The sequence below is a fragment of the Vicia villosa genome, unplaced genomic scaffold (genome assembly GCF_029867415.1).
Source record: "Vicia villosa cultivar HV-30 ecotype Madison, WI unplaced genomic scaffold, Vvil1.0 ctg.005843F_1_1, whole genome shotgun sequence".
Lineage (NCBI taxonomy): Eukaryota > Viridiplantae > Streptophyta > Magnoliopsida > Fabales > Fabaceae > Vicia > Vicia villosa.
The window spans coordinates 25,320-37,353 of NW_026706687.1; the positions used below are offsets into that span (position 1 = coordinate 25,320).

The window sequence follows — 12,034 nt, forward strand, 5'->3', positions numbered from 1 at the left end:
GCTTTTGAAAGGGTTGACAGCGCATAGGAAATTCTACATATCACCATATGGGAAAAAAGAACATTTGATGCAATTCGTGGTGCTCTTATTCCTTGTGTTAGCGGTCCATCACCAAATTCAAAATGGATGCGGTTCTCCAAAATGAACCATCTTATAGCAAGTGCGTATCAATCTGATAAGATATGGTTTCTCAGAGATATTATTTCCACTTTAGAGTGACCCACCTAAAGATACTTTCGAATGCCTCATGATGCATTTTAGATTGCCATCGATACACTTTTTAATGTATTACCGTCAACGATGCAAACTTGATACGATTTAATACATAAGTAATATATAACCTCAACACAATGATGGTGTAATTCTTGATTATATGGTTTATATTGTATGGGCTTGTAAACTAAGTTTCTAAGTTTATGGAGTTTTACCGGAGATGCGTCTCCAAATGTAATTTCGGTAAAATGAGAAAATGGTGCGTTCAAAGATGTATCTCCGAAAATAGGAGACATTTTTGACATTTCGCATAGGGCATAGGAGAAAGTAACAGGGTGCGAAAAGAAATTGCCTTTATCCAAATGTGCCACAACTAGGGGTGACAAAACGGGTCGCTCGCCTCGCCCCACCTTAAGCCTGTCAAAAAAAGAGTTGGACGGGCAAGACCACCAAATGGAAATGGGCATAAAAATCTACACCGCCCCTCCAGGATGACAGGTTGGCAGGTGGCAGACTTGTCCGCCTATTTATTTATTTGTTTATTATTTTTAATAGATTAATAGACTTTTTTTACTTTCCAATTAAATTTTTCACTTATTTTTTAAAATAATTTTTTATAAATGATCTTTTTAACAATTTTTACTTAAAAATAGGAAAAAAAAAAGATATGCATTTACAGTGTAAAATAGTTTTACACTGTCAACCAATGACGAACATGTATTCTACCAAGTCATATTGAAAATTTTAAATAAATTATATGACATGGCATAATGATATATTTCCATTATAAGACAGTGTAAAACTATATTATACACTGTTAGTGCATATCCATCAAACCCTAAAAAATATTGTATATATTCACAAATAAATGTATTAAATAAAAAAAATCACGAATTGAAATTATTAGAATTAACCAAAAAAGGATGAGCTTAAGGCCAGACAGACTAAACGAATAGGCAGACGATGGATATTGGCGGGGCGAGTTTTGGCAGGCGGCGGACTCAAAATTCTAACCCTACATTTTTGGTGAGTGTACGTGCCAACCCGACGGGCTACGACTTGTTCTATCCCCCATAGTCGTAGCTTGTTTATTTCACATCCTTTTTCCTTTATCCAATTTTCAAATGCTTTCTTCCTTCATCTCTTTGGTTCACTAAATTTCCACTTATAATTTTTAGAGTGAAGACCCATTTTAGTCCTTCACAAAAATTATATAATCCAAATTAATCCTCCATAAAAAAAGGACTCGATCGATTTAATCCTTTGCAAAATTTGACCAGACCATATTAGTCATCTGTTAATATTTTTCTCAATTTTTTTCCCTTTTAAATCCTGATTAGACTCACATGTTTGATTTTATTTTTTATTTTTTAAATACTAAATTGACTTTTATTTTTAATTACAGTTTTATTTTTAAACGATTCAAATTTAAAAATATAAAATAAAAAAAATATTTGTTTCTAAAATAATTAAACTAGGGACCTTTAAATCACATCTTATGTCTTTACCACTAGGTCAATTTATATTAGTGACAAATAATTCTCATGATTTCTAGTAAAATTAAACAATTTAAAATTTAAAACAAAAAATACAAACCTAAGTCCCTTTAGCTTAAATAGTAGTGACTTTACAACTAGACCAATCAGTTTTCTGTTGTTAATATTTCTAATGATGAATAATTTATTTAATAATTTAGAATCAAAATATATTTATTTATTTATTTTAAATAATACACAAATTTTAAAATAAAATTAATAAAATGTAAATCCTAAATAAAATTAATCAAATAGAAATAAATAAATATTTAATCAAAACAATGTTAAATTAATTTATTATAAGGTTATTTGAATCAATTATATGTTTTTAAAAAGTAATAAATTATTTAATTTTTAATAAGTAAATATTTAATTTTGTTGTTGTTTAATTTCAATTAAATATTATTTAATTTATTTATATCTGGATAATTATAATTAAGATATACATTTTATTAATTTTGTATTTAAATTTATATATTATTTGAAATAAATAAACATTTATTTTTGAGTTATTTGAAATAAGTAAATAAGTAAATATTTATTCTGAATTATTAAACTAAGTATTCATTATTAAAAATATTAATAACTATTGGCTTAATCGTAAAGTGATTATCATTTAATTTTTAGAGAGTTGGGTTCGAGACTCATAAATGTTCATTGACCTAGTGGTAATAAGACATAAGATGCGGTTTGAAGATCTTTGAGTTTGATTCCTTCTAGCAACAATTTTTGACTTTTTTTTTTTTTATATTTTCAAATTTAAATTAGTTAAAAAATAAAATAGAAATTAAAATTAACAATTAATTTAGTATTTAAAAAAATAAAATCTAACATGGCAGTCTAGCCACGGTTTAAAAATAGATAAAAAAATCGATTTGAGAAAAATATTAATAGAATGACTAATATGATCCAGTTAAAGCTTGTTAGGGATTAAATCATGTCCTTTTTTATGGGAATTAATTTGGATGTAGTTTTTGTGAGGGACCATAGTTGATCTTCACTCTAATTTTTATAACTCAACCAATGTTTTAAAAACCGGATTGGAGATCGAACCGGCTTGCGGTTTAAGGTTTAATTGGTTCAACCAATTAAATATATGGTCAAACCGTTTATTAAATAAACTAATAATATGAAACTAATTTTTGATAGATATGTCACACATAATCATATATTCACAACTTAATAAAATAAACATTTCAAAAATCAATTACAAACTTAATACAACAATATCGATAATAGATATAATAACACAACATAGTTTTGTACACCTCATTTCAACATTCATCTAAGAATAATTTGAATAAATTACATAATTACAATAAAATAAGTTAAACTAATTCCAACAAAAAATAAAATAATAGAACATAATAATTAAAATAAAGTTCAAATAATAAAGAATACCTAAATTAAAAGATAGAATTAAAAAATAAACAATACAATACATTTAATTAAACAACAAAAAGTAAATTTAAGTTAAAATACGACAAACATATGATGAAGTGTGGTTGAAAATTAATCTATAACTAAGTGACAAAACTTAAAAATTTGTATGTTTGTAATAAAAACACGGAATTCTTTTTTGTGATTGGAGAATGTATGTTAAGTTTTGATATTTACATATTAAACTTTTTTAAAAAATAAACAAAAAAGGCCAATTTGATGCATTTTTTAACCGAACAATTTTACCAAACTAGCATCGATTCTATGGTTCGAATGATATTGGACGGTTCAATCCGATTCTTCCGATTCTACTTCGATTTTGACTCACTAGCGGTTTTGAAAGATTGACCCAATCAAATTCATCTTCGTTTCACGGTCCAATCAGTTGAACTGGTCGATTCAGTCTGATTTTTAAATCAACTAAATAATTTTCAGTTAAATACTTTGAACTAAACCGTTGTCCTAAATCGAGCTTGTTGAAGTGTGCTATTTTGACACCATTATGTCCATACACCGTAGCAACACCAGCAACACCGTATATTACTACAAACTAAATTGATCTGGCCCGGAAATCAAAGAATAAAACAAATTATTAAAAAAATAAACTAGTATGTTTTGTGTATGAAAGTACGGTGTAGTGTTACTAAAAAGTGTACAGATAGTTTTTCTCAATCACAAAATGAGAAATTTAATACTCAAAGTGGGACGAAAAAATCAGATTATTATAATACTCAAAGTTGCAAAAACACAATTGAAGTTTTTGTTCTTTTCTAAAACAAAAACAAAAGTAGAAAAAATCACAAGCCACCAAAAGTGTGTCCTTCCCAAAACCCAAAAGCAAAGAACAACCTCAACACTGTCTCCTCAATCTCCCCAAACTCCAATTCAAACACTTCCACTCTTTCTATAATTTCACCAAAAACCCATTTTTTCCTCAATTCCTTCACCAACCCAAAACCCACATGGCTCTTCTCCACAAGTTTTCATCTTTCTCATCTCTCAATTCACAACCCACTCCAAATCACCGTTTTCGCCAACCCATTTCTTCCATCAACTGCACAACCTCCCCCACTTCACCCTTCACAGAGAAACACTCCTCAGAAAGATACCAACGTGACCAATGGGTTTACCAGAAACCAATTTCGTGTAATAACCACACTCAAACCCCTTTTGGTGATGATTCAACTAGAGAGGATGATATAGCTTTACAGCTTCCGGAGCTGAAGAAGCTCGTTCAGGTGTTGAAGAAAAAGAGGGAGAATGAAGGGAAATGTAGTGAAGGGAAGTGTGTTCCTGGTGATGTGTTTTTGGTTGGGACAGGACCGGGGGATCCTGAGTTGTTGACGGTTAAGGCTGTTAGAGTTATTAAGAGTGCTGATTTGTTGTTGTATGATAGGTTGGTTTCTAATGATGTTTTGGATTTGGTTGGTCCTAATGCTAAGCTTCTGTATGTTGGAAAAACTGCTGGGTACCATAGTAGAACTCAGGTGAGAAAAGTTTTTGTTTTTTTTGTGTTTTGTTATATGGGGTTGGTTTGGTTTTATCTTGGTTGTTTTGTTTGTTTAAGATGAAATTTTTATGATTATATCATGGTTTTAAATTCGCCGATGCGGTTGCGGTTGCTGGTGTTTCGATTGTGGTTGTTGTGATGCGCATTGTGACTGTTGCGGTGTGAATTTTAATTGGAGGTGTTTGAAATATACCGTTAAAAAACGACACTTGATGTTAAGATTTTTCATTATATAGGAAGTAAACTGAGTTTTTGAATTCTGAAATTTTGAGTTTTGATGAAAATACTTGAAGAAACGTGAGCGGAATTGTTTGATGTGATTTGTAATGGCAGTCGGATGCATGGTTTTAATTCACACCGGGATTGCGATCTGATGTGGTTTCGGAGGGAGACTACTGCATCAGCAATATTGCGGCTGTAATTGCAGTTGCGGAGACTACTGCATCAGCAATATTGCGGCTGTAATTGCAGTTGCGGAGACTACCGCATCAGCAATATTGCCGCTGTAATTGCGGTTGCGGAGTGCAAATTAAAACCATGGATTACATGTCAATTTATGGTGACTTCTTGGATTTGGATATGATTGTTATTCTGCTGGGATTGAGTTGTTTTGGTTACTTGATATAGCGATGAAATGAAATGTTGTTTTTGTTTGATTTGGTGAACTTGTGGCAGGAGGAAATACATGAGCTTCTTTTGAGTTTCGCAGAAGCTGGGGCTACTGTTGTGAGACTTAAAGGGGGTGATCCGTTGGTGAGTTTTCATTTTAAATTGTTTAGTAAAGGATATTATCGGTGATTGGAATGAGTTTACTGCACGAGATTTTCACGTCTTGTATGTTGAACATACTTGAATTTGAGTGTTATATATTGTTTGTGTTTGTAGGTGTTTGGAAGGGGTGGCGAGGAAATGGATTTTTTGCAACAACAAGGTATCCATGTGAAAGTTATTCCGGGTATAACAGCAGCATCTGGAATTGCAGCGGAATTAGGGATTCCGTTGACTCACCGTGGTATTGCAAATAGCGTAAGATTTCTCACAGGGCATTCGAGGAAAGGAGGAAGCGATCCTTTATTTGTATCAGAAAATGCTGCCGATCCCGATTCTACCTTGGTGGTTTATATGGGCTTGTCAACATTCCCTTCCCTTTCTCAGAAACTAATGCATCATGGTTTGTCCCCTCACACCCCGGCTGTAGCCATTGAGCGAGGGACCACACTTCAGCAGCGCACGGTAAGATTGATCACACATCCCTTTTCACAACATACTTTATAAACTTATAATCCTTGATCTCTTATTAAGCTATTATTAACTCCTTTCCTTTCTGAAATTTATTGTAATAGGCCATTTCTTCGTAGATTTATCTATCAAATATTTTTTCATCCCATTTATAATTATCCCCGTAGATGACAAAAGTTCAGTTGTAGCGAGACTGATACTGGTTCCTCAATTGCTGATTTTCCATCAATTAACTGTTCCACAAACTTTTTTTTCTCTGATAAAAAGGCCTATGAATACTTCCAATTATCGGTTACTTGTACAAAATGAAGTATCCTTACATGTCTGTTTGAACTTCACGCTAATATAAGATCAAGAGACTACATTCGAAAGTTTGAAATGAATGCCAAAATGAAGCAAGTTGACTGATATAGTACACTTCAATGACTTTTTTTAACTTTTTCCATCCAAAACTTCTATACTGTCTTGCCTATGAAAAAGGTGGTACGAAGGCCTTCTTTGGTCTTAATCCTCTTTTTCTTGAAGATCTTGTTGGCTTCTCTTTAGGATTATATGATTCATTTGCTTGCACACCTAAAAGAGTTTTCTAGAACTTCTCCGTTCACAACATATTCTTTCATTTTTGTGTCCACAATATTTCGTTTTCTGTGAATAAATCTTGTTTCTAAAACTTCCTCCTCGCCCCTTTCTTCATAGTACCGACACTTCTGATCAAAGGCGTTTCCAACATTGAAACGGCCCTAATACATGTAATTTCATTTTATTCAAATTATTATCGATGTTTAAATGTCACTCTCGTGTCCGGTGTCTGTGTCCGGGTCTGTATGCACCCCTTTTCCCCAAAACAAAAGAAGTTGATTTATGATGTTTGACAGAGTACAAAACATTCTTCCAATGAAATACTGGCTTCAAAGGCTAGTGTTCTTCCCACACAGCTGTCTGGGCATCACATTTCATTCACACTTGTTCGATATTAGATATATGGAAATGTAATGCATGAAGCGAGCAACATGAAACACCTTCACAGGACCTGCAATTTCCCGTGCATGGCCCGCAACTCTGGTGTATGATTTAAAAATCAGATGACTTTTCTTGCTTTTATTTGCAATAATTCTGACAAAATAATTGTATAACGGCAAAGGTGCCTCTAGCATTTGATTTTAGGATTTGTAAGTTGTAACTGTTGTTTTTGGATATAGCAGTTAACTTCTTTGAGGCCACGATTTTATTTTGTACTTAAGAATGATGGTTGTCTGGTTGACATTGGAATGATTGGTAAACATAATTGTAATAATACAAATCCAATGACCGAGTTCAAGATTTCGACAACAAATCCGATGATGCTTAGTCCAACGACTGATTATACATTCATTATTTGCAATCCTGCAGGTGTTTGCAGAACTTAAAGACCTTCCACAGAAAATTGCATCTACTGGATTAGAGTCACCAACACTGCTAATTATAGGAAAAGTAGTCGAGTTATCGCCATTTTGGCCTATTCCTACAAAACAAGAATCATCTTTAATGCAAGCATGATTGATGTTTATGAGAAATACTATTACCGCGAAGCTTGTGAAGATGAAGGATTACTACGTCTGCATACAAAAGGGTTGAAGGTTAATGTGATTTGGATACATTTTGCGATGTTTGCAGAACTGAAGAACTTCTGCTTTGCAATTGCGGTTTCTATTGGAGATGTTGGGTTTGTGTGGAAGTACTTTGGAACAAATTTTGCTTCAACATGTTGCAGATTTAGAATAAAACAAACCGCAATGCACAGGTTTTGCTCGTTTTTCAACCGACGATCATAATTTACACCAGAGTTTCTGACCAAGGCCACAGTTACCTGGATTAGTTAACTTTTCATAGTTTAGGTGAATTTTTTGTTATAATCTATTTAGGATCATTTTTATTAGGACATAATGCAGGTTAGTTTCAGAGGGGATTTCATTAGTTCGGTTTATGAATGTTGCTAGTTAGAATTCGAAGACATTCCGTCTTTCGACATTCATTTGTTAATGTTACTTGTTAGATCAGCATATTGTAACAGTATATTGTCCAATCTGGCAGCACATTTGAACCTGTCTAGTGGTGTATCAACTTAATGCCTTTCATGACGATATTCTAACGTAATGTGAAACCCGTCCTTTCTTCTTGATGGGGAATAAGTTTCCGCACTGCACAAGGTTTCAACCTTAGCACACAAAGTTTGTGTCATATGGACCATCTAATATGATCAAGGACATTATACAAATTGTATGTTTTTCATATAAGAGGTTAGACAATGTTTCACTTGTGTTCATAGAAAAATACTAGTTCCTGAAGTGAACATGAAACCTTAACTAGCATAATGCCATAACAAACACATGATGCCAAAGTTACAATAATGTCAAGCTTTGGTAACTTGTGGTACAAGGTAAGTTTCCATTGCACATTTTTAGGCTTTCTGAAATAACCGTCACAACTTTTACAGTATTTTTCTTCTAACTTGTGTTACACTATCTATTGTAATTTATACAAATATCCACGACCACAAGTAACCATATTATGTAGTAACAAGAATTACACATAAAAATGAAAACACTGTATAAAGAATCAAAAAATGTCGTTGCTGTGCTTGTGGTGTTGGACACGAAACATGTAAGATATCATACAAGCCTTCAATATGGCGTGTCGATGCAACATTGAAGCTACGAAATGCATGAACTGTCCTAAATAGCACTTGATTCCTTGTTCAGTTGCATGGCAACATTGATATACCAGAAGATTTGGTGTTAGTTTGTAAATAAGGATTGAGAATGTGGGTGATTACACATGCACTCAGGGACAGGATACTTAGTGACATCCTTTCCACCCTTATTATTCCTCTGCACTGGCTGCCCCAACGAGTCCCGGTGCAGTTCCTTGATTATCCTATTGAACTCTTCTTCAGAGAGTGAAGAATTTAGAAAATAAGGAAGCATGTGTCTCTTGTTTGGAGTTATAAATTTCTTGTGTCCACTAAATGCCCTGTAACCCTGAAACAAATATCATACACAGATATCAGACACGACACTAAGACTTACACATAGACATCAGTGATGGTGTCGGAAACTGAGAGGAGTCATAAGAAATGAAAACACTAGACATTTTGCAATTCATGTAATTTCAGAATCATATACCTGAATTGCATGGCCCATATTTCCTCCATGAGATGGCATGAAAACATCACTCTTTTCAGAGACAATGTAATCTATGGCAGCCATTAGAGAAGCTTTCTTTACAAAAGGTTGTAATTCTCCTGGCAAAGCAAGATCTTCCTTATTGTAAAAGTTAGGGAAATCTTGGATTAATGGAAGCAATGCTTTGTTTCCACCCAATGGTTTTCCTCCAGCCCAATAAATTTTTGCATCTTTAGGAGCTCCTAGAGCTTTTAGTAGCCTAGAAATGAAACCAAAATATCTATCATGAAATCGATAAAAATAAATGTAGGTAGTCACATGCGTCTGTATCATGTCAGTGTCCAACACCAACATTTGTCAGACATGTCTATACACTTTATTGATAAATAGTAAATAGATAGATAGATAGAAAATTTACCTTGTAACTTCCATAGCATTCAAAGGACAAAAACCAGCCATTTTTCTTTGAAGGTAAGACATGTTTGATCTTGCAGTCAAGAGCTCTGGTTTTTGTATCCTCTCATTGTTAACAATTTCATCATACTCAGGACTTAGACCAGGTAAACAACCAGTTCTCACCCATACATCTTTCTCCATTCTTAAATGAAGAGCAAGGTAAGGTCCTTTGCTTTTCATTCTCTCTGCAATCTTGTTACCAAGTTTCTCTATCGGCTCCGCAAACCTTAATGCATTAAAAGCAACCTGAAAATTTAGATGACACATATCAATCGAAATTCACGTGAATTCCTTCGCAATAGATATCTATTTTCTTTTCGATTCTAAAACGATAGACTAAGAGAAGAAACATTGATATACCTTGCATCTAAGCTTCTGAAGATCAGAAGGAAGATCCTTCGAAAGCCTTGAATCCAAGCCACGTAAAAGCAAAACGCCTTCTCTATTGAGCTGCATAAATATAAACTGCAGAACTCAAAACTCAAAGAAGCTAAAGTCTATTAAGTTGTGTTCGGTTACACTCTTAAAGAAGGAAAAAATTGATTTTGACGTGTTCGAATATTAATATTATCGATTTTATCTCCAGAATAGATTCGAACTTAAAACTAGAATTTGAATTGGCACGAAGACTCCTTACTCGTCTGAGATATCTCGAACGGATCCAACTAGGAGTGGCATGAAGTGGAGGCCTTCCTTCAATTGGCCTTGTCATCAGGTGTGTTGATGGCAATGCTGAAACCACTCTCACATCATTTGCTAGAACTTTTTTGAAATGTTCTAGATCAAATATATCACCAAATTCACTGCAAATAATTAAACAAAAACCATTAAAAATTTGAATTCATTGATAAGCCAAACTAAACTTCATATGATTCATTCAACCTTATAAACCACGACACAGACACCAAATATGACACAGACAATTTACAATCACGACACAGACACCAGATATGATACTGACAATGAACACGACAATGACACATAGACTATGGAAAGTAATAATATTCATTATCTGTACCTTTCATCACCCCAAATAACATTGACTTGCAAAATAGGAACAACCAAAGAAGCTCCAAGAATCCTAGCAATAACAACAGCATCAACAATCTGATTCCTTTGCTGATTCAATCCTCCAGAAACAACAACCATCAGAAACTTTCTCCTCTCCTTCGAAATCCTTTCACTTTGTCTCCTATAATCACTGCTGAAACTCAAACATGGTTTATATCCCAAACCATTTGGTTTCTTCCAAAACTCACTCTCTTTCTCAATTCCACTAGACCCTCTTACTCCAAGTTCAACATGAGAAACAAAAAACTCATCTTTATGATCATTTTTCAAACCTTTTCTCTCTTTCTTTGAGAGAACACTACCAATACCAAGTTTGGATTTTGAATGATGATTTGAGATTGAGAGCTTTTGGTGAGTAGTTGAACATGGTTTTTGAGGAAATGGGGTGTCAGTTTTGAAGCTAAACATGAACATACCAAGGAAAGCAACGAGAAAGAGAGTGATCGTAAACCAGAATGATGATTTTCTGGTGAAGATGGTAGTTGTTGAAGACTTTTTTGGAGAATGAATGAGAGATTGAAGGGAAGAAGATGAAATGGAGTTTATGATTTTTGATGGAACTGAAATGTATGATAACTTCTTTGCATTGTTCTTGGAATTTGCCATTGAAATATCAAAGAGAGTTTCTGTTTTTTTTTTTCTGTGGAAGTTCTTGAGAAGAACACAGAGATTTTATAATAAGAGTGTGAAATATTTTATTTGTAATTATGAAATAATATTATAACTTAAAAATATTAAAAATAAATTTATTAAATAATTTCATTAATGTGAACAAAGAAGAGAAATTTAGAGAATATCTCAATTCACTGATAATAGTCTTAACCACATGGCGAATTTTTTTTGTCCATCGCTTTTGGAAGTGTATCTTCGGAATTTTTTTATTTTTTATTTTACATAGAATTGTACCATAGGTATATCTATGGAACCGTTTAAATAAAGATTTCGTAGATTTATCTACGAAACAATTCAACTTTAAATTAAAAAATAGACTTTCATAAATATATTTTCAGAAGTAGAGATATTTTTGAAAACGCACATAATACGTGAGAAATCCCATAGACTGCAACGGGAGAATCTGGAAAGTTATTGTTAATAATTTTTTTCTTTTCACCAAGTCTCCCACTATTGTGTTTTCATTTTTTAGTGAGAGAAAGAGTGGTGGTGAGAGAGAGAGATAGATAGGGAGTTGGCGGGAATACGTAATCAAAGAGAAAGTGAAGGGAGATGGTGAGGTTAAGTGTGTTTTTGTTGTGAGATTAATTTAAGAGTGATGAGTTTTGACTTTAATTTACATAATTTATAAAGTGAGATTTGGCATTATTCATGACTATTATCCATCCAATGAATGTTAATGGTGGATGCTAATGTGGTGCGTTTGTTAGAAAACTAGTTTGTAAGGTTATGAATTT

At 33.2% G+C, this 12,034-nt stretch overlaps 2 protein-coding genes across 2 annotated transcripts; one reads left to right on the forward strand and one right to left on the reverse strand.

Annotated features, from left to right (window-relative positions):
- The first annotated feature begins 3,985 nt into the window (after positions 1–3,985).
- On the forward strand, positions 3,986–7,999 carry LOC131642833 (S-adenosyl-L-methionine-dependent uroporphyrinogen III methyltransferase, chloroplastic-like). Its single transcript, XM_058913001.1, has 4 exons — positions 3,986–4,675; positions 5,374–5,451; positions 5,584–5,931; positions 7,327–7,999. Exons 1-4 carry the CDS (start codon positions 4,151–4,153, stop codon positions 7,471–7,473), a joined length of 1,098 nt encoding a protein of 365 aa, XP_058768984.1. The 5' UTR covers positions 3,986–4,150; the 3' UTR covers positions 7,474–7,999.
- A 227-nt stretch (positions 8,000–8,226) lies between these two features.
- On the reverse strand, positions 8,227–11,243 carry LOC131642832 (O-fucosyltransferase 20-like). The gene is made up of 6 exons (XM_058913000.1): positions 10,573–11,243; positions 10,192–10,357; positions 9,915–10,004; positions 9,517–9,800; positions 9,099–9,357; positions 8,227–8,954 (listed from the first exon to the last, which is right to left on the reverse strand). Exons 1-6 carry the CDS (start codon positions 11,229–11,231, stop codon positions 8,712–8,714), a joined length of 1,701 nt encoding a protein of 566 aa, XP_058768983.1. The 5' UTR covers positions 11,232–11,243; the 3' UTR covers positions 8,227–8,711.
- Positions 11,244–12,034: the final 791 nt, after the last annotated feature.

Coding starts and splice junctions, on each gene's coding strand:
- LOC131642832 (XM_058913000.1), bottom strand. CDS start 11,231: ATGGCAAATTCCAAGAACAATGCAAAGAAGTTATCATACATTTCAGTT. Junction 10,005..10,191: donor GTTCGAGATATCTCAGACGA/GTAAGGAGTCTT, acceptor ATATTTATGCAG/CTCAATAGAGAAGGCGTTTT. Junction 8,955..9,098: donor ATATGGGCCATGCAATTCAG/GTATATGATTCT, acceptor TATTTGTTTCAG/GGTTACAGGGCATTTAGTGG.
- LOC131642833 (XM_058913001.1), top strand. CDS start 4,151: ATGGCTCTTCTCCACAAGTTTTCATCTTTCTCATCTCTCAATTCACAA. Junction 5,452..5,583: donor TTAAAGGGGGTGATCCGTTG/GTGAGTTTTCAT, acceptor TTGTGTTTGTAG/GTGTTTGGAAGGGGTGGCGA. Junction 5,932..7,326: donor CCACACTTCAGCAGCGCACG/GTAAGATTGATC, acceptor GCAATCCTGCAG/GTGTTTGCAGAACTTAAAGA.